The sequence below is a fragment of the Gymnoscopelus microlampas genome (assembly GCF_963454915.1).
Source record: "Gymnoscopelus microlampas genome assembly, chromosome: 13".
NCBI classification, from domain to species: domain Eukaryota; kingdom Metazoa; phylum Chordata; class Actinopteri; order Myctophiformes; family Myctophidae; genus Gymnoscopelus; species Gymnoscopelus microlampas.
The window spans coordinates 48,630,703-48,654,195 of NC_139950.1; the positions used below are offsets into that span (position 1 = coordinate 48,630,703).

The 23,493-nt window shown below is 42.4% G+C and overlaps 1 protein-coding gene across 2 annotated transcripts in view; it reads right to left on the reverse strand.

The window, feature by feature from the left end:
• Positions 1-23,149, reverse strand: part of eml4 (EMAP like 4) — a 69,726-nt gene extending 46,577 nt beyond the window's left edge. For both annotated transcript variants that reach the window (XR_014602112.1, XM_084076551.1), the window contains exons 1-3: positions 22,586-23,149; positions 4,206-4,385; positions 2,126-2,252 (exon numbers count right to left, since the gene is read on the reverse strand). Coding sequence is in view for 1 of the 2 variants with exons in the window: in XM_084076551.1 (XP_083932677.1) it covers positions 2,126-2,252; positions 4,206-4,385; positions 22,586-22,610 (332 nt within the window). In the remaining variant the exon portion in view is untranslated. The remainder of the gene's footprint in view (positions 1-2,125; positions 2,253-4,205; positions 4,386-22,585) is intronic.
• Between the last annotated feature and the right edge of the window lie 344 nt (positions 23,150-23,493).

Genomic DNA, 23,493 nt, shown 5'->3' on the forward strand with positions numbered 1-23,493 from the left:
GCGTACAATAATGGCTCTTTACTTTGGGGGATGAGTGTTTTCTGTCCGAACCAAATGAATCCGTAAGGCACAGGTCCATTTGGTTCCATTTGTTTCAGTTTCAGAGTTAAATTAACACACATCCCAGAGATCCCAAACATTTGTCCTAAACAAATGTCTCAAAGTCCTTCACCCTAACCCATAATCAACCAATCTGCGAGGGTCCTTGAAATGAAAGAGGTTGAAGAATGCCTCAAGTCAAAGACAGCGAGGCAGCAATGAGTAAAAGAGTTTTTTTGGATGGAGTGACAGTGAGTGAGGACGCTTCCATTGTGCTTGAGAGCTGAAGACATGTCCCTGCCTGTCCCACACACATAACCATCAGGCCTGTCCTCACACAGCGCCTGAGGGGACTATTATGGGATGTGTGCTGAGGCACTGCTAGGAGGAGAAACCAGTTCACCAACAAGTACTGCTTCACTGCAGCTCTCTGTGTGAAAAACCATTAGACTGAAGGACTTCCTCTCAATCACACCAAGTAGACTGAGAGTTCTTTATGAATTATAAAACCCATTATGTTAGAGAGTTACTAAATAGTTGTTTTAATACAAAACCATTACATTAAATAGTTTTAGAATAAAACCATTACATTAAATAGTTGTTTTAGAATAAAACCATTACATTAAATAGTTGTTTTAGAATAAAACCATTACATTAAATCATTGTTTTAATACAAAACCATTACATTAAATAGTTGTTTTAGAATAAAACCATTACATTAAATCATTGCTTTAATATAAAACCATTACATTAAATAGTTGTTTTAATATAAAACCATTACATTAAATAGTTGTTTTAATATAAAACCATTACATTAAATAGTTGTTTTAATATAAAACCATTACATTAAATAGTTGTTTTAATATAAAACCATTACATTAAATAGTTGTTTTAATATAAAACCATTACATTAAATAGTTGTTTTAATATAAAACCATTACATTAAATAGTTGTTTTAGAATAAAACCATTACATTAAATAGTTGTTTTAATATAAAACCATTACATTAAATAGTTGTTTTAGAATAAAACCATTAGATTAAATAGTTGTTTTAATATAAAACCATTACATTAAATAGTTGTTTTAAATTAAAACCATTACATTAAATAATTGTTTTTAAAATAAAACCATTACATTAAATAGTTGTTTTAGAATAAAACCATTACATTAAATAGTTGTTTTAGAATAAAACCATTAAATTAAATAGTTGTTTTAGAATAAAACCATTACATTAAATAGTTGTTTTAGAATAAAACCATTACATTAAATAATTGTTTTTAAAATAAAACCATTAGCCTGAAGACTTATCTCAATACCACCAGTTGACTGGAGACTTCTTCATGAATAAGACTATTAGGTTAGATGTATGTGTACACTCTCAGAGTTATGGGATTCTTTGACATATAGACGGGTTTCCTGTTTGTAAACATGAGAGGATATGCGCGCGCAGTGGAGGGGTGAGCCTATAGAGGGCGCTATTACCCGCAGCAGCTCTGGCCAAATCTACATTCATAAAAGAAATGGTCTTCACCGAAATGAAATGAAAGTAGATTAAATTATGCAGTTTGTAATATCTTGTTTACTCAATAAAAATTATTTGTCGGAAGTTGGATCTGCTCGTCTTTTATTTGTATACAATAGCAGCATTATGCCTATTATGCCTATAATAGCAGCATTATGCCTATCTAACTCCCGAACACAACAACAGAGTGAAGGGCACTTCCGGGTTCGTTCTACCCCAGGCATGTGCGGATTGCGCATTCTGCTCTGTGATGACGTCGCGCGGAAACCTATGTATAGAAAGTTTGAGAGTTCTCTCAGATTAAGAGAGAAGAGGTTATGTTTATCATTAGCATTTATGTAAAACAGAATGTCATGTAATAATAATACATTAAATACAGGAGATACAGGGCAGGTGCGGTGATCGATCCATCAATCAATCAATCAATCATCCAGCTGTGACTGATGTTCCAGTAGGACCTGTAAATATGAATTAATTTGAAATAGAAAGGAGAATAGACGAAGACGTTGCACATAGACACGTACTTGCGTACAGTCGTGTGAAGTAAGTGAGTAAGTGCTGTACCTCTTGGCGGCCGAGGACAAGGTGTCCTTCCTGGACACGGAGAGGGGGGTGGAGTCTCTCTGGGACTTCCTGGCAGAGCCGTTGGTGATGCAGGACAGAGAGTAGGCCTCGCGCAGCGGCGTCCCGCCTGTAGGGGGCAGCAACACCACATGAACAGTTAAACTACTATAAACTATAAACACTACTATAAACTGTAAACACCTCCTGGACATTTAAACCTCTAACTCAGTGGGTTCCCAAACATTTTAGCTCAAGACCCAAAAGTTAGACGAAATTAGACGTTTGCCCGGGACCCATACGAGTGAAAATTGCAGATCTACAAGCTCACAATGCGGAGACGCGTTGTCAGCTTGTAAATCTGCTATTTTCACTACTTATTAAGTGTTTTTTTTTAAAGTAATTTTCTTAATGGAAATGATTATATATATATTTTTTTCTTATTGATTAAAAGTTTTATTTTAATTGTGATCCATAAAAATTGCTCTGCGACCCGAACATGGGCCCAACCCACTGACCACTGTTTGGGAAACAGTGGTCTAGAACTAGTAAACTGGACTAAACTAGTTAGCTCTGTACTTGGACCGCCTTTGTCTTTTTCTTTCATGTAAACCAAATCTCTTCACCAAAAATGTTTTGGCTAATGTTCCCCCCAGAATATGGATGCTGGGGTTCAGTTGGTTAATTAACCAACTTTCTAATATCATGTCTCTATGTGTTGTCTGTCTGTCTGTCTGTCTGTCTGTCTGTCTGTCTGTCTGTCTGTCAGTCAGTGTGTGTGTGTCTAACAGGAAATCCTTAAATGACCTCCAACGACTGAAAGGAAGCAAGCGCGGGGGCGGACACACACACACACACACACACACACACACACAGCACAGCTCTTAAACAACACAATGGTTTCGATCTTATTCCTGAAAGTTAATGAGCTGAAACAAGCACAGAAGCCATTTGTGCGTGCGTGCGTGCGTGTATTGAGCAACACATGAAACCCCCACTGCTCCCTGTAACTGGAACACACAGAAATCCACCGCTGTGAGCTTGTAGATCTGGTGATTTTCACCAGTTTGGGTCCCAAGGAGACATAACATTTCTCTTTTGGGTCTCCAGCTAAAAGGTTTGGGAACCACCGCTGTATAGCAATGACTACTGTCAGAATATACAGCTAAGCAAGGGCGTGCGAAGATTTTCGGTTTCTGGGCGGATATTTTACTTTTTTGTGGGGGTTTTGTAACTTTAATTTGGTTAATTTACCTGCTAGGTGAAGACAAAGCCTGGAGCCGGCAAAACATAAACAAATGGGAGTGCGCAGTAGGAGCGTGCGACTATGAAGCGTGCGCGTGGTTTCGTCATAAGAGCGTGGTTCTGAACATGAACACATCAGCCCTGTGACTTTGTGTCGTTTATGATATTGAGCTACATTTGATCACGTCTGTGTTTGGAGAAAATGTATTTCTTTTCGTACTTCATAGTATCTTTCGTATCTTCATATAATTGGTCCTCATTAATGCTCATAATGAAATGGTACCATTTTTGTCTACTTGGTCTGTGTCTCAGAGGAGGGCTGTGGACAGTTCAGAAACCCGCCTACCAGTGACATCATCAATGGGGAATTCCAAGCTAATAGAAACTGCAGGCTTTATATTCATGGAAAGTTAGCATGCTATAATGGAAGCCATTGGTCTGGCGTTAATGAAAAAAAGATATATATATTTGAAAAACGATGATGTCACTGGTAGGCAGGTTTCTGAACTGTCCACAGCCCTCCTCTGAGACACAGACTGAGTAGACAAAAATGGTACCATTTTATCATGAGCTGTGAGGACAGGTTGAAAATGGGTGAAGTCGTCAGTTGATGCTTCATGTCCATATGAGTAAAATTGCCAGGCTGATTTGTTTATTTTCGGAACACAGTTCTTTGACGCAATCTAAGATTTCTCTATTGTATTTATTTTCAATGTAAAAAATGTATCTGTGACCCAGGGTGCTAGCGCCCTCTAGTGGCAGTGCTGTCACCCTTGGGTTCTCTATAGTAGTACTAGTACTGTTTAAATCACTACGGTTAAATGTCAGAGGTGGTGACCTTTGCCCCCTGTGTGCTTCTTGGCGCTGGGAGGGGCGGAGTCTTCGGAGGCAGCCAATCGGCGGAGGACGTCGGCCAGCGCCGCCTTCATCACGGTGATGTCATCGTCCTGCTGCTGGACCCGCAGCTCCAGAGACGCCAGGCGGTCCTGGACGTCACTGACCCCCGACATGCTGTCATCTGTTAGAGAGACAGACAGGTTGTTAGAGACACAGACAGGCAGTTAGAGAGACAGACAGGCAGTTAGACACGCTGTCATCTAGAGACAGACAGGCAGTTCGACATGATGTCATTTAGAGAGACAGACAGGCAGTTAGACATGTTGTCATCTAGACAGACAGGCAGGCAGTTAGAGAGACAGACATGCAGTTAGAGACAGACATGCAGTTAGAGAGACAGACATGCAGTTAGAGAGACAGACATGCAGTTAGAGAGACAGACATGCAGTTAGAGAGACAGACATGCAGTTAGACATACTGTCATCTGAAGAGACAGACAAGTAGTTAGAGAGACAGAAAGGCAGTTAGAGAGACAGATAAGCAGACATGATGTCATCTGGAGAGACAGACAGGCAGTTAGAGAGACAGACAGACAGACAATTAGAGAGAGAGACAGACAGACAGACAGACAGACACCTAGACAGACACCTAGACAGACAGACAGACAGACAGACAGACAGACAGACAGACAGACAGACAGACAGACAGACAGACAGACAGACAGACAGACAGGTAGACTGTCATCTAGAGAGACAGACAGGTAGACTGTCATCTAGAGAGACAGACAGGTAGACTGTCATCTAGAGAGACAGACAGGTAGACTGTCATCTAGAGAGACAGACAGGTAGACTGTCATCTAGAGAGACAGACAGGTAGACTGTCATCTAGAGAGACAGACAGGTAGACTGTCATCTAGAGCAGTGGTTATCAAACTTTTCGGGCCTTGAGTCTGTGACCCCTAAAAAATTATCCCCCCCAAAATCATGTCGGTCCTGACCCACAGGTTGAGAAACACTGATCCAGATAGACACACAGGCATATTACTGCTACCAGATAGAGAGTCAATAAATAATGAACTACACACTGGCTCATTATGTATTCATCATCTACAAGGTGTTCATCGGCACACCAACACCAGGGAGTGCCACAGGGATGTGTGCCGAGCCCCTTCCTGTACACACCAAGCTAGACCAATGACTCTAGCAGTCCATCAGACGTCACTACCTTCTTCCATCAGACGTAACTACCTTCCTCCCTCCAATACTGGGGAAAGCTTTCTTTGAAAATAGTCGCTCGACAAGCTCACTTGTCGATCGGCTATGTTCAGCGAAAGCTTTCCCCCATAATACGGACGCTGGGGGATATAGGGCATCGCAGTTGCGGCCACTTCCGGGTTCCACTGCAAAATACTCAATGCATTTTTCCCATTGACTTTTTAAGCTTAGAATCAAGCTATCCAGGCTCCCAGTGAATCATGATCATTAAACGTTTTTTTCTGTGATTTTTTTTATTTTATATTTAATTATATGATATACTATATTTAATAAATACCCTTTGTTTTGCCGTTTTCAAAAAAGTATTTTCACAGAATCAAACGTTTTATGGTCATGATTCACCGGGAGCCTGGATAGCTTGATTCTAGGCTTAAATGAATTGATATAAATATTTTTGGAAAAGTCAATGGGAAAAATGCATTGAGTATTTTCTTCCGGCACCAGGAAGTGGGCGAGAACTGCGATGCCCTATAGCCGATCTACAAGCTCGTAGATGAACATTTTTAGAAATGTTTTGAAGATTTGTGAAAATCTTCACTGATAATGATATGCCCAAAACATAATGTCTAATGAAATACTTTTTCTTTTTTTTTACTAATTAGAACATTTTTCGATTCAACCCATTAAGACCGGGAACACATCTGAGTGTCATTTTTCAGATTTCTTTAGTTATTCAAAATAGCAGATATACAAGCTCGTACCGCGCTATGATGAGCTTGTATATCTGCATTTATTTTTTTTAAATCGTGAAAATGTGTGCAAATCTTTGAATATATATTATTTTCTGTAAAGCTAACATTTAAGATCTTTGCTTCTTTTTTTAAAACATGTTTTTTTGTGGTGCTCAAACTTTTTCATGTCAAGGACCCCCCCAAAAATGATATACATTTGGCTGCGGACCCCCATCTCAAAAGATTTTGTCCCAGGGACCCCCCAGAAGCAAAGATTTGAGTTACAAATGTTCGCTTTAAAATTATATATATTCAAAGATTTGCACAAATACTCAGGATTTTTCAAAAAAAAAAGAAAAATCCTTTGGCTATTTTTGAATAGCCAAAGACATCTTAAAATGACACAGATGCGTTCCCGGTCTAAACATGGTTAAGAGACGTCAAAACACCATATGAGAGACAAAAACGGCATTAGACCCAAAATCTCTGGACTCTAATCCAGGGGTCTTCAACAGGGGGTAGAGCAGACCAAGTAAACAAAAATGTTTGAATCTGAAACACAATTTTATACGATATAGAGGGGGTCCCTGCTTCATCTGTCTCTCAGCTAGGGGGTCCTTGGCCTGAAAACGTTGAGGACCCCAGCTCTAATCCAAGCCATGATCTGCTGGCTCACACACAACCACTCTGGACTGTGTGTGTGTGTGTGTGTGTGTGTGTGTGTGTGTGTGTGTGGGTGGGTGTGGGTGTGGGTGTGGGTGTGTGTGTGTGTGTGTGTGTGTGTGTGTGTGTGTGTGTGTGTGTGTGTGTGTGACTGTGTCTGGACTGTGACAACGCGGTTTCACACGTCACGACAACCATCTCTCCACCTCCATGTCAGCAAGACAACGGAAATGATAATGTGTGTGTGTGTGTGTGTGTGTGTGTGTGTGTGTGTGTGTGTGTGTGTGTGTGTGTGTGTGTGTGTGTGTGTGTGTGTGTGTGTGTGCCACCACCTCACCTCATCAATAAGCAAACAGCTGAAATGGTTGACAGTGTCAAATACCTCAGAGTATAGCATCGCACACGCACGCCATACTTCCCTCTAGGTACAGGTGTGTACACACACACATACACACACACACACACACACACACACACACACACACACAACCTTGCCATACTTCCCTCTAGGTACACACACACACACACACACACACACACACACACACACACACACACACACACAACACTGAGCTACACACACACACTGAAGAGTAGAGGGGCAGCCAAAGCCACCTTAAACAACAGGCCTTAATGAACAGTCATGAGTAACAGTTTGTGCTGTTCTTGTTGTTGTATTGTTATCAGTGTTGCCAGATTCTGTGAGAGAAACAAGCAACCAGGTCTAGGACAACCAGCCCAAAAGAAGCGTCTATGGGCCACATGAGCAAGACCCTCCAGAAAAACGCGGGCTAAAATCCTTGATTATGCGGGCTAAAACTCTTGATTATGCGGGCTAAAACTCTTGATTATGCGGGCTAAAACTCTTGATTATGCGGGCTAAAACTCTTGATTATGCGGGCTAAAACTCTTGATTATGCGGGCTAAAACTCTTGATTATGCGGGCTAAAACTCTTGATTATGCGGGCTAAAACTCTTGATTATGCGGGCTAAAACTCTTGATTATGCGGGCTAAAACTCTTGATTATGCGGGCTAAAACTCTTGATTATGCGGGCTAAAACTCTTGATTATGCGGGCTAAAACTCTTGATTATGCGGGCTAAAACCCTTGATTATGCGGGCTAAAATCCTTGATTCTGCGACGAAATATGCGTTTTTTTTTGCAATTTTATGCGGTGAAATTGCGGGAAGTTGCGAAATATGCGGAAAGTTGTGAAATATGCGGCAATATGCGAAATAAGCGATATGCGAAAAGTTTCGAAAAATGCGAAATATGCGGAAATATGCGATGCGAATCACATATTATGCGATGCGATGCAGCCTTTTTGAAAAAACGATACCCCCGCATAATTATGCGCCATTTTGCTGATTATGCTGTAAATTCTGCGATCGCATAAACACATTTTCTAACTTTAACATATACATCAGCTATTTGAAAATAGCAGATCTACAAGCTCACAACGCGTCGCGCTGTGAGCTTGTAGATCTGCTATTTTCAAATAAAATCTTGCGGGGGAAATTATAATACGCAGATCTGGCAACCCTGATTGTTATTGTGTGTCATATGAATAGTGATTTGAAAATGAATAGTGATTTGTCATATGAATGTCTTATGAATGTCTTATGAATGTCTTATGAATGTCTTATGAATAATGATTTGAAAAGGAATTTCCCCTTGAGGACGGTTAAGTCTAGGGAGGTAAAGATTCACCATATTTTCATATGAGGTTCTCACACATTTTCCCCTTATTTAACTAAATGAAATTCCAAATTATGATTATTATTTTAAAAACAATCCAGAAAAAAAACTAGGAAACATATTTTATTTCTCTATCAAATGAAAGAATGGTTCAGGGTTAGGGTCAATGTGTACTCTATATAAAAAAAAAGACAGTGTGTGTGTGTGTGTGTGTGTGTGTGTGTGTGTGTGTGTGTGTGTGTGTGTGTGTGTGTGTGTGTGTGTGTGTGTGTGTGTGGTGAACAAGTGAACTCAAAACTAGGTCACGCACTCTGCTGTTTAAAAAGAGAAACGTGATTCATCTTTCAACTCACCGGTTTCTATCATCACGTATCTGTATTGATAATCAACTGTCTTACTATGAATCGTTATCTCTACTGTTTAATCCAGTCAATCCGGGAACGCAGCTGTCATTTTAGATTTTAAAGGTTCTATGACATTCATTTTCACTTTTTTTTATTTTTTGGGGGGTTTTATGACCTCAATTACACCCCAAAAAAACTGAACTTTGAACATTCAGTGGATTTTCTGTGGTCTGGGGTTTTCTGAATAATTAGGCTGAAAAGTAATCTGTGATTGGCCCTTGGAGAGTGAAGTCAAAGGCCATTAATCCCGCCCACTTATATGAAGTTAACGTTGGAAATAGGTGACGTGCTCCTTTAAGACAGAAACAGAATACAGTTGAAATGGATTATCGGTGTGTGTGTGTGTGTGTGTGTGTGTGTGTGTGTGTGTGTGTGTGTGTGTGTGTGTGTGTGTGTGTGTGTGTGTGTGTGTGTGTGTGTGTGTGTGTGTGTGTGTGTGTGGCTAAGGAATGTGGCAGTCCATTGTGAAATATGACAAGTACAGAGGTCTTCCTTCCTCGCTTACACACACACACACACACACACACACACAGGAACGCAGACACACACACACACACACACATGCGTGCGCGTCAGATGCTTTCTAACTGTAGCTTTGACCTGGAGAGACATCTCACCTGTACTCTGTATTCTATTGTGTTCTACTCTAACTGTACTGAGTTCTATTGTATTTACACTTGAGGCATTTAGCAGACACTCTTTATCCAGAGCGACTTACAGTAAACAAGGTAAACACACACACAGACTGCAGAGAGACAGTGTAGTGCAGGGTTCCCCGATGGGCGGAGTTGGGAGCAACTGTTCTTTTTTTTCTTCTTTTTTTTACCCATTTAGGCCTGAAGCCGATTCTACATGTCTCCTAAATCTCAGTATTCTGAAAAACGTATGTTTCTATATCAGTGGTGCTCAATCTTTTTCATGTCAAGGACCCCCAAAATTATATGTATTTGGCCCCCCATCAAAATATTTTTGTTCCAGGGACCCCCAGAAGCAAAGATATGAGTTAAAAATGTTCGCTTTAAAAATATATATATTCAAAGATTTGCACACATTTTCACGATTTTTCAAAAATAGCAGATCTACAAGCTCGTAGCGCGGCACATAGCCCAAAGTGTAAAGTGTAAAATAATGCTTTTTAGCTCAAATCTAAAAATGACACAGTTCCAGTTAAAGAAATAATATCTGTATTACTGTTCAAGCAGACTAACAAACACATCTGTAAATAAATTGTTGATTCTGGACTTATTTTGATGTTCAGTATGTACAACTGGCTGCTGTTAATCTGTATTACTTTTCAAGCATACTGTAACAACCAAATGTTTTAAGTAAATGGTTGATTCTCAACTTGTTTTGTTTCCAGAGTGCATTTTTCCCTTGTGTGACCCTCAACACAGGATTTAAGAATCCCAGGCCTAAAATAACACAGTGTCAAATTAGCTCGATTAGAGAAAAAAAAAACGAATAAAAAACTAAACATTTCTAAAATTTCACAATGCCCCCCCCTGGCCCTCGGCTCGGTACAGGAGACATAATAAATTTGGCCCTTGGGGAAAAGTAATTGGGGAACCCCGGTGTAGTGCCTCAGTAAACTAGGATCACAGGTAAACCAAGAACCTAGAATCAGTCTACAGACTATATAATATCAAAACATAAATAACCTTTACGTTGAAACTATAGAAACTACAGGATCCCAGGTCAACAAATCATTGGTTTTCAAAGTGGGGTCCGGGGACCCCCAGGGGTCCTTGAGGGAGTTCCAGGGGGTCCCCAGCTAAGTGATGGATAGCTAGGAACCAAATGGACCCTTATGGGTCTGTAGCTCAGAGAGTGTACAAATGGAACCAAATGGACCCTAATATGTCCATTTGGTTCCATTTGTACACTCTTAGAGTTAAATCAACATTGATTCTACAATATAAATTGGGGTCCCAGAGATAGAAATGCCATTAAATGGGGGTCCGTAGCCTAATGCATGTCAAACTGGGGGTCCAGTATTGGATTGTACTGTACTGTATTACATTACATTGTGTTGTGTTTGTTTGTACAATATCATGTTGTGTCGTATAGGTCTGCAGGTCCGATTATGTTGATAATTAGCAACTATTTTAATGGATTATAGCGCTTATTTGTCTATTACCATATGAATTAGTTTCAGGCATGTTCTGACTAACAATAAAGACCATGAAGATGACAAATTCATTCAAAAATATGCCTTTCCCCCGGCTGCTGGATCTACCTTATTCAGAATCAAGGTAAATAAAGTCAATGATGTCTGACTGTCACCATGGAAACGACCCTACCTTCTAGGGATGGGACGTAATCATTATTATCGTTTATCGTGATGAAGAAACGCTCACAATAAATCGTATCGCAGAGATTTAAATTTATCGGGAAATTGTGCTCGGTCATACACTGGGATCAATTCACCTTTGCCAAGCTGCATATCCCGTACCACATTAAACCCTCTAGAATTGGTAAAAAAAAACGCATCTGTAAAGAACATACTTGATACAGTGTTTTTTTCACTCTCTAAATCTCTTTGCTATAAATAGCAGTTGCGACACGTTGTGAGCTTGTAGATCTGCTATTTTTGTGCAAATGTTCCACTCCAGACAATGGATGCTGGGGTTCAAGAAGTGGTTGACAAAAGTGTCTCTACCCATTAAGACCTGAGGTTCCGCTTCTACAAAATGTCTTCTAAATCCCAACAGTTTTCTGATGCTCAAACTTTCTCATCTCAAGGACCCCCAAAATGACATGTATTTGGCCGCCGACCCTCATCTCAAAATATGTTGTTCCAGGGACCCTCAGATGCAAAGATTTGAGTTACAAATGTTTGCTTTAAAACAACATATATTAAAAGATTTGCACACATTTTCACGATTTTTCCAAAATAGCAGATCTACAAGCTTGTAGATCTGCTATTTTTGAATAGCCAAACTGTAAAATAATGCTTTTTAGCTCAAATCAAAAAGTGACACAGATGCGTTCCAGGTCTTAGTGCCTTAAGAGAGTTTTAAGCATAGCTTGATTATCGCGATAATATCATCGTCAATGTCACAACAATCGTTGACATGTAGTTTTCATTATGGTCCCTATACTACCTTCTTCTATCAATTACCTTGTTCAGAATCAGGAAGTGGACTCGAGTAGTACTTCCTGTCCAACAGGAAGGGAAGTAGTGCGGTGCTAGGAGAAATTCCAGAGCACTGACTCCTGACTCCACTCAATTATTACACATTCATATCTATCTATATGTAACGTATACTGTATATATTTATGTCTATATTATATCGTTTCAACAGGTGAGTCAGTATGATCCAACAGCAGTGACAACTCACACACACATGTGTGTGTAGGGAGGAACTAGTTGGCATAATGACTAAATTGGGGAGAAAAAAATTATTTAAAAATCCACAAAAATAGCAGATCTACAAGCTCATAGCACGGCACCGAGTGCCGCGCTATGAGCTTGTAGATCTGCTATTTTTGAATAGCCGAAAGAAATCTAAAAATGACACGCAAACAAAACAAAAACATTTGAGGGTGAAATGGAGTCTGAAGAGGTGAGTTTCAGACTGTGGTGGATCTCTCTCTCTCTCTCTCTCTCTCTCTCTCTCTCTCTCTCTCTGACTTTATGAAAACCCCATGTTGTTAGATCTACAAGCTCACAGCGCTTGGCCGGTGCGTTGCGTGAGCTGTGAACTTGTTAGTAGAGCTTCTATTTTCGCCGCTTTTTTGTGCAACACTCTTCCTGTATGACACGGCGGTAGAGCATTAATTTCACACTCACACGAAAACACTCACTAAAACACACACACACACACACACACACACACACACACACACACACACAAACGCACATGTTGTCTTTATCTCCCCGTCCTTAATGGAGAGCATTCCTCTCCGTCTCAAATAAACACCTATCATATGTCTCTCTCTCTCTCTCTCTCTCTCCGAGGGTGTGTCCCGTTTCATTATACTTAATGGTTTTATAGACGACAAGTCTGGGCCTCTCTCTGTCTGTCTGTCTGTCTCTCTGTCTGTCTGTCTGTCTGTAATATTTCCCTCTCTCACACACACACTCTCCCTCCCCCTCCCTCTCTCTCTCTCTCCCTCAAATGTTTAAAGATAATATAATACAGGGGTCTTCAACAGGGGGTCCGGGACCCCTAGGGGGTCCTCAGAGTTACTACAGGCGGGCCGCCAAACCTTTGTGTGATATATATTTTTTTACCTTAACCACTTGAACCCTAGCATCCCTTTTCTGAGGAGAACTTCAAGCCAGATCTGCTATTTTTTGGCAAAGAGGTTTGGTGTAGAGGGGGAAAAAGAGCAGACCAAGTAAAAAAAAACAACAGAGTTTAATCTACAACACATTTTTAATGCATTGAGGGGGGTCCCTGCTTCATCTCTCTCTCAGCTAGGGGGTCCTTGGCCTGAAAACGTTGAAGACCCCTGATAAAGTAGATAAATATAAAACCATAAAATATTGTTTCTAGTATGTCTTTGTTTTTGTCTTTTGTATGGATGTTTTTTCTTATTGTAGTATTGTGTATTATAAGGTAAAAAGGGTATAGTAGGCATTATGAGCTACACCTTATCGGTCCAAGTAATGTTTCTGTGCCGTTTGTTCTGACTAACTCTGTGACAACAAATGACAGCAGTAAATCATTTATGTTTTGCATTTACTTGGTATGAACCTCTCTGTCTCTCGCTCTCTCTCTCTCTCACACACACACACACACACACACACACACACACACACAGGACAGGTTTTTCTTGTCACCTCTCCAACATCCTCCTAATCATTTACCTGGAACTAAAAAAACGCAAATGATATTTTTAGATGGACATAGAAACTGTGCAACAAGCCGCCACACAGACACACAGTCAACCGGTACGATAAACATTAAAACTCCTCCTACATCTGCAACACTAGGCCCCCGTGCCGTGTCCAATGGGAGGGCGCTCGCCTAAAAGCACTTCCAGGCGCCCGAGTTGAAAATGTTTAGGCTTTCGGCAATTATTACATATTTCGCCTAATTGCAATTATTTGAGATAATCGCAATTATTTTTTACATAAATCAATCAATCAATCGTCAATCGTTTTCAAACTAGAAAATGTGCTCCTCGGAGCACAAGTCTCCGCCAGCAAATATTGGAATTTATTCCAAGATTGGAATTTTGATGATAGTGTGTACGTCAGATGGCACATTGACTGCAAACAATGTTCTTTAAGTGTGTCTACATAATGTATTGCTCCGCCATTTCTCAGCCATTTCGTGATTATTCCTGTCTTACCTCACTTTGAAAGAGACACAGACTCTTTCAAAGTGACACATCTATTTATAGGCCGCTATACGTCATGCGTCTCACTAGCCAATCAGAGCACACTCTTTCAACGTATTGTCACGTGTCACGTGAGGCTTGACCAATGTTAGCTTGGCCGAGGGGGGGGGGGGACGGAAAGTGAAAACATAGTCTCCTGGCGGAGACAAAAATAATAAAAAATCACACCCTGTGTGAAGTGAGTGGTGCCTTTGATGAGCCCCGTATTGACCCCCGTATTAATGCTGTCATCAATGTTTGTTTATCGGACAGACATACAGTACATACATACATACATACATACGGACACACGGACAAAGCCAGATATAGGAGTGGTTGGCAGAACTTGGCACCACTCAAAAATCACACCCAGTGTGAAGTGGGCGGTGTGGTCACAGTGGTCATCACAGTGATGGAAGTGATTCACTTAAAAAAAAACATAAACGTGTTTCTTTTAAGTGCATAGTCCTATTTATAGGGCTATGCACATGTGTCATGTGTTTCTAGCCAATCACAGTCCTGAATAGTCATGGTGGCCAATCACGGTGCAGGGTTAGGGGGGTACAATGGTGGCCAATCACAGCGCAGGGTTGGGGGGGTGCAATTGGGTCGATGTCCAAACCTCACATATAGGGGCGGTTGCACCGCCCAAAAATATATATTTTTTTGCTATCTTTACATATTCATGAAAGTATATTATTAAATATGTCAGTAATGTTTTCAGCCCTGTGTAAGTTGTGATTATGAAGCCTAAAAACCAAACAGAAATGTTAAATTGTATCAATATGTTCCAATGTCCAAAGCCAAAAACACATTAACAACATTAAATCGTCAATCGCAATTATTTGTGTGACAATTAACCGTCAACTTAAATTTGTAATGGTGACAGCCCCTAGGTAGGGGAGAAGTGTGGGCGACGCGCGACCGCAAGGTAAATGCCCAGCGCAACGCTAAGTCTGCTGGAGTTTTCAAAAACTCCCGTCAGCTGATCTAATTAAGGGCCCGGTTGCACAGACAGGGATTAGGCTTTAACCTGGTTTAATCCAGTCGCACAAAATGTTAAGCCTCGTTTTCACTCTCATCCTGTTTAGTTTGAAACCATCCTTTTAATCTGGGTTTGCACCCGGTGCCTCGAGTGTGTGCTCCTTGTTTCTACGTTAAATCCTTGATTAGCCCCAGACTATGCTTTATTTAAACTTTGTTGTTGATGCATCTGGGTGTAAAAGTTGTAAAAGTTATATTCCGAATGAATGCTTTGGGTCATGTAAACGAGGAATACTTGTATTCATGTCCCATGTAAACAGGTAAGTAGAACAGATTAAGAATCTCTATTCGGAATGAGTTGATTCTGAATGAATACATGATGTCCATGTAACCACAGCCAATGTGAGCCGGACGTCACACACCCAGCTCAGAGTCCAATCAGTTTGACTCAGGCCAGGTGCGACTAGTCAGCCATCTCCCGCCTAGGGCCGTCACCATGACAACATTCAAGTTGACCATTAATTGTCGTACAAATAATTGCGATTAACGATTTAATTCTGTTTTTGGCCATTGAACATTGGAGCATAATCAGCATTATGAATAAAAATTACATTTCTGTTTGGCCTTTTTAGGCTTCGTAATCAAAAAGCGGAAATAGCTGATCTACAAGCTTAAAATGCAATCATTTGATGACCGGTAGGAGACACAAAGAGTCTCCTAGCGGATACATTAGCATCTTTCCGCCGGTAATCTAATTATTGGCTCAGGAATGCGACAAAAACAAAAAGATCCTCCTCATGCCTTTACGGCTAAAAGGATTAACTTCTCCCAAATGTTTCATGTGAAGGACCCCCACATGAAATATTATAATGTAAATAAATATCTCTGCCAGGGACACCCATAACAGAATATTTGTCTTTTTTTTCTTTTTCTTTTAAATAGCCGATCTACACGCGTATCTTTGAATAGCCGTTACTCATTTTGCATCGGGACCCCCTACCAGGACCCCCTCCTCAAGGACCCCTGGGGGTCCCTAGAAACCCACTTTGAGAACCAGAGAGCTCCAAACTAAAAAAGGTGTCGAACCTTAAAACGGATCTCAAACTAATCCGTGACACCCGGTCAAATCTAATGAAGTGCTTTGTGTAAATAAAGAGTTTATAATAATACTTTCTGCTAGACATGTTTACTCTGTGGATTAACCACTTAACCCTTTAAGACCGGGAACACATATTCAAAAATAGAAGATCTACAAGCTCATAGCGCGGCACTCAGTGCCGCTTTATGAGCTTGTAGATCTGCTATGTTTGAATAGCCAAAAGAAATTACACACAATAAGTTCCCAGTATTATCTTTTCTATGATGTTATGATATCTTAGGATGAATGGTACAGTAGAACATTTTCATAACTCCATCCTGGGTCCGCCACAGCTTAAAACGTGCGCGGATAGGCCTTGCGTTAGATCACATATTTTAATAGCTTTTTTTGTTCTTTTTTTTTGTGAGATCTGACGTTCATAGTGACAGAACACTGATTTCAATCTCGTCTAGCGAGACTTAGATTATTATTATTCTTTATTTTTTTGGTTGCATAGCTTTCTGTCACTATGAACGTCAGATCTCACACGTACGTTTTAAGCTGTGGCGGACCCGGGGTGGAGTTATGAAAATTTTCTACTGTACCATTCATCCTAAGATATCATAACATCATAGAAAAGGTAAGAAGAACTTCGCAGGAAAATAGCAGATCGACAAACTCACATCCCCACAATAACATGAAAACAGAAGAGACACTAGCATGCAGTCCTGAGGGACCCCGCTGAACCATAATATAGGATTTAAGTGGTTAAAGTGAAATAGCGTGTAGCCAGATATTTCTCAAGGAAGAGTTGAGTCGGGCGGCGGGCAGGAAAGAGTTAAACACGGTAAGCTAACATTTACATCATGATGTCTCTCCTCAGACGCATATCCATCACTGTCAGTCAGTCTATCTCTGTGTGTGTGTGTGTGTGTGTGTGTGTGTGTGTGTGTGTGTGTGTGTGTGTGTGTGTGTGTGTGTGTGTGTGTGTGTGTGTGTGTGTGTGTGTGTGTGTGTGTGTGTGTGTGTGTATGCAGTGTGAGGGTAGTAATGTGTGTTTGTTGTTTCTCCTCTCCTTGGCACGCACGCACACACAAACACACACATAAACACAAACACACACACGCATTCCAACCAGCCCCTGTTTCTAATTAAACCTACAACGCCAAACACAGACATAGTGTACACACTGTCACACACACACACACACACACACACACACACACACACACACACACACACACACACACACACACACACACACACACACACACACACACACACACACACACATTCACTACAGTACGAGATCTGCTGCAACAGAGAATCAGTAAAATCTTGATACTCTTTACACAAATTGTCATTAAAGTTGTGTGTGTGTATGTGTGCGTGTGTGTGTGTGTGTGTGTGTGTGTGTGTGTGTGTGTGTGTGTGTGTGTGTGTGTGTGTGTGTGTGTGCGTGAGCGCGGAACAGGGCACACTCCACTTGGAATGTGAGCGCCTATAGTCTGGAACCGGCAGTAACACACACACACACACACACACACACACACACACACACACACACACACACACACACACACACACACACACACACACACACACTTTGGCAGAGTTCCAGCTGTGACTGACTGTGCTGTACATTGATTCTCCAACTACCCCCCCCCCCCCCCCCCCCCCCCACCGACATTTTACATTTTAAAGGAACAGCGTTGTGTTCTTTACATTGAGCTCTGTGGAGCCTCGTTTCCCCCAACGCTAAGCTATACGTCTGCATTCAGAAACCATCTTCATTTCTGTTAAACTTTTTTGTGTAAATTATTAACGCCCCACTTGATCACATAACAGCAGGGGTCTTCAACGTTTTCAGCCCAAGGACCCCCTAGCTGAAAGAGAGATGAAGCAGGGACCCCCTCTATATAACTATTGTTTTTTAAATTAGGTCTGCTCTTTTTTTCCTCTACACCTATACTTCTTTGCCAAATAGCAGATCTACAAGCTCACAACGCCTCACAGCGTGAGGCGTTGTGAGCTTGTAGATCTGCTGTTTTTGGCTAAAGTTCTCCTCAGAAATGGGATGTCAGGGTTGAAGTGGTTAATGTAAAAAAAATCCTATCACACAAAGATTTGGGGGACCCCCTGTAGTACCCCGGACCCCCTTTTGAAGACCCCTGTACTACAGCGTCACACAAAAGCATCAAAAGCAGCAGATCTACAAGTTCGAAGCTTGTGGAACGGAATTTGGAATCCTGAAAAGTGTCAGTTGTGGACTTATGAGGTTTCCACCCCGACAGAGAAGAGAGACGTTCTGCTTTCGGTTTTGCTCCCATAACTTATATCTATAGCAGTGGTTTTCAACCTTTTTCATCTCTTTCTCAGCTAGGCGGTCCTTGGCCTGAAAACGTTGAAGACCCCTGGTCTATGGAAAGGCTGAAGGGCCTCTATCTGCACCTGCAGTGTGTTGTTGAGGAGAGAACGGGGCCCTTCGCCTGCACTGCCACCTCCAAACTACCCCCGTGTTCAGAGTAAACAAAGTTATGACCACGTGAACCGTCAAGAGGTCCCTGTTCTGGGGGGGGGGGGGGGGGGTTGGGGGGGGGGCATTCTGCGATAATAGCACATCTACAACAAGCTCATAACGTGTCGCAATGCGACACATTGCAGGGAGTTCCACTAGGTCAGACTAATAATGTCTAGCTGGGTCAGGAAAGTAGCCGGCCAAGTGCAAGCAAGTACACGTGCGCGTGTGTGTGTGTGTGTGTGTGTGTGTGTGTGTGTGTGTGTGTGTGTGTGTGTGTGTGTGTGTGTGTGTGTGTGCGAGTGTGAGTGTGAGTGTGAGTGTGAGTGTGTGTGTGTGTGTGTGGGGGGGAGTAAAATGGTCTATAACATAAATTATTTCATGGCTCTTAACACTGAAGACCTGAAGAGGTGGAGGACTCGCGACTCACCACGACACATTTAAGGATGACTGCAGCTCTCTGTCTAAAAACAGGTCGCGGCGAAAGCTTGGCCAGCATCTGCAGTGTACCTGCGGTACCGGTCCAACTTCCACCCAAATGGAACCGGACCGGTAGGCAGCGGTTCCGGTGGGAGACAGAAAGGAGACTCTTTGTGTCTCCTACCGTGGTGTTAAACATAGGTGTTTACCTATAGAAACACGCTACAGTAGTGGTGTTTACCTATAGAAACACGCTACAGTAGTGGTGTTTACCTATAGAAACACGCTACAGTAGTGGTGTTTACCTATAGAAACACGCTACAGTAGTGGTGTTTACCTATAGAAACACGCTACAGTAGTGGTGTTTACCTATAGAAACACGCTACAGTAGTGGTGTTTACCTATAGAAACACGCTACAGTAGTGGTGTTTACCTATAGAAACACTAATGTAGTGTGTTTCTATAGGTAAACAGTAAACACCACCACACTACTGTTGTGTGTTTCTATAGGTAAACAGTAAACACCACCACACTACTGTAGTGTGTTTCTATAGGTAAACACCACCACACTACTGTAGTGTGTTTCTATAGGTAAACACCACCACACTACTGTAGTGTGTTTCTATAGGTAAACACCACCACACTACTGTAGTGTGTTTCTATAGGTAAACACCACCACACTACTGTAGTGTGTTTCTATAGGTAAACAGTAAACACCACCACACTACTGTAGTGTGTTTCTATAGGTAAACACCACCACACTAATGTAGTGTGTTTCTATAGGTAAACAGTAAACACCAACACACTACTGTTGTGTGTTTCTATAGGTAAACAGTAAACACCACCACACTACTGTAGTGTGTTTCTATAGGTAAACACCACCACACTACTGTAGTGTGTTTCTATAGGTAAACACCACCACACTACTGTAGTGTGTTTCTATAGGTAAACACCACCACACTACTGTAGTGTGTTTCTATAGGTAAACACCACCACACTACTGTAGTGTGTTTCTACAGGTAAACACCATCACACTACTGTAGTGTGTTTCTATAGGTAAACACCACCACACTACTGTAGTGTGTTTCTACAGGTAAACACCACCACCACACTACTGTAAACGTTTGACTTCCAGCGGGCCTTCAAAATAAGAGCATTCGTGATGTGAATAGGCAAGTACGCGTTTTACAATATCGATGTTCTGGTTTTTGAATGCTTTAGTTTTTACCGTTGCTACAAAAACTATAAAATGACAACGGTGAACCCACAGTCATTGTGTATATCATATCGCTATTTAGATATCTGGCATAAATGAGATATGAAATGTTGTCCATGTCGTTCAGCCCTAGTGTGTGTCTGTCTGTCTGTCTGTCTGTCTGTCTGTCTGTCTCTCTCCTCAGAAGCATGTCATCAGTGTGTGCCAGGAAACAGGTCAGAGTGATGATGTCATCACCCTGCGCCCTTTGTTGGTTCATTTGCTCAGCAAACTCCTAATGACATTTAGTTCATTCACAGCTGTGCACACGCACGCACGCACACGCACACGCACACACACACAAACACACACGCGCGCAAGTCTCAAAGTACTGTTTTGAAATGATGTTGTTTATATTTAGATTCATCGTAATTCACTTTAAAACCGTAGAATCATGAGTTCTGAGGGAGAGGAGACCCATTGATTTCCCTTCCAGCTGTAATCCAGGGTTCGCTCTCTCTGTGTGTGTGTGTGTGTGTGTGTGTGTGTGTGTGTGTGTGTGTGTGTGTGTGTGTGTGTGTGTGTGTGTGTGTGTGTGTGTGTGTGTGTGTGTGTGTGTGTGTGTGTGAGTGACATTCCTGCATCTGGAAATGCTCTGGAGCATGTGCAGTCTGCTCCACAAGACTCCTCCTCCTCCAACTTTCTGCTCCGCTCACCTTTCACCTCCTCTCTCACTCGCTCTCTTGCTCTCTGTGTCTCTCTCTCTCTCTCCCTCTCTCCCCCTCTGTCTCTCTCTCTCCCTCTCATTGTATCATGTATAGTAGTAGTGTAGTAGTAGTATAGTAGTAGTGTAGTAGTAGTGTAATAGAGTACCCTAACAGTAGTAATGGTAACAGAAGTAGCAGAAGTAATACTAATGTATCCAGATCAGTGACAGTTACAATGAACCATAGTAAGGAATACAAGGTTAGTGGACACAATGTACCTGAGACCCTACTGACACCAGGATGGAGAAAGAGACAGAACCACAGACACAGAGACAGACAGACAGACAGACAGACAGACAGACAGACAGACAGACAGACAGAGACAAAAAAGACACACACAGACAGACAGACAAAAATACACAGAGAAAGACAGACAGACAGACAGACAGACAGACAGACAGACAGACAGACAGACAGACAGGACACACACCCGTTTACAACATGAAGATAAAAGAAGGTTGTTTTAATACTCCACTCCTTGCCTTTTTTCATTTATCATTAACACACACACACACACACACACACACACACACACACACACACACACACACACACACACTGTAGTTCAGGTAGTTCATGTCAGTTGTAAATGAACTCATATCACTCAGCAAATAATGGCATCTGTTTATAGAAGAACACTTCCTCTCTCTCTCTCTCACTCTCTCTCTCTCTCTCTCTCTCTCTCAAACTCACTCAGTCACACTCTCTCTCTCTTTCTCTCTCTCACACACACACACACACACACACACACACACACACACACACACACACACACACACACACACACACACACACACACACACACACACACACACACACACACACACTTTATTGAGCCATCAGTGATGGGCCTGTTGGCGCGTGCAGCAGACTGGATAAATAAATCATTTCCTGAGTCTTCTCTGCACAAGTCTTTGTTCACACACACACACACACACACACACACACACACACACACACACACAGATACACTAGCCTACACACTCTGTCACACACTAGCCTACACACACTAGCCTACACACACACACACACACACACACACACACACACACACACACAGTGTGTGGTATACCAGCTAGCTGTTATCTTCAGTGAAACAAACAAAGCCATAAAAATAAACTGACTCTCACGTGTCTGTCTGTCTGTCTGTCTGTCTGTCTGTCTAGCACTGACACGTGTCTAGCAGAGCAGAGAAGAGAGGAGAAGAGGGGACAGACAGACAGACAGACAGACAGACAGGATCGAGGCTATACCGGCGGTATAGCCTCGGACTCTCTCTCTGAGAGGCCATACCTCGGCGGGTATAGCCTCGGTCCTCGGAGCAGACAGAGAGCTCCACGCCGCCTCACGGCGCCTCCAGGGCGGCCTCAAACTCACCCAGACTCCCGGTGAATCCGTCCATGGTCCTCCTGGAGGAGCAGACAGAGTCCTCCTCTGCTGGGAGGAGCAGCAGCGCCACAGAGTCCTTAATAATAATCCTCCTCCTGCTCGCTAACCGTCGGATAAACACAGATCAATAATAAGGCCGTGGTTTGGTTCTCCTCCAGGATCTCCTTCCCCCGGGTCTACTGCTGATCAGACTGGAGGAGGAGGAGGTGGTGGAGGGGCCTCCTTCTCTCCACCAGGAGGAGGAGCAGACAGGAGGAGGAGAAGAGAGGAGGGAGCAAAGGGAGGCTCAGCGACGCCGAGCTTCGCGCACCGAGCGCCGGGTACAAGTTGTGCCACCAGCCGGGGAGGGAGGGGGGGGGGGGGGGCGGTGTGTGTGTGTGTGTGTGTGTGTGTGTGTGTGTGTGTGTGTGTGTGTGTGTGTTATCCTCCTATCCTCTGGTTGATCGTGTTATTGTCGCTCGAGTTCCCACCGACACACACACGCGTCTCTACACACATGAATACACACAGTCACACACACACAGAGAGAGAGAGAGAGAGAAAACACACACCAGAGCCTGCCTTCCGCTCAGTGCTGCAGAACGGAGGGGGGGGAGGAGGGGGGGGGGGGGGGGGGAGTTCCGACTCCGCCTGTTCTGGCATGAAGCTCTTCCCCCTGCAGAGAGACACGCACGCACGCACGCACGCACGCACGCACACACACACACACACACACACACACACACACACACACACACACACACACACACACTACTGTAACTGCACACGCAGACACAAACACAGTCAGTCAGTCAGTTATACAGACAGACAGACAGTTAGTCAGACAGAGAGACAGTCTGACAGCTAGACAAAGACAGACAGTTTGACAGACAGACAGATAATCAGTCAGTCAGACA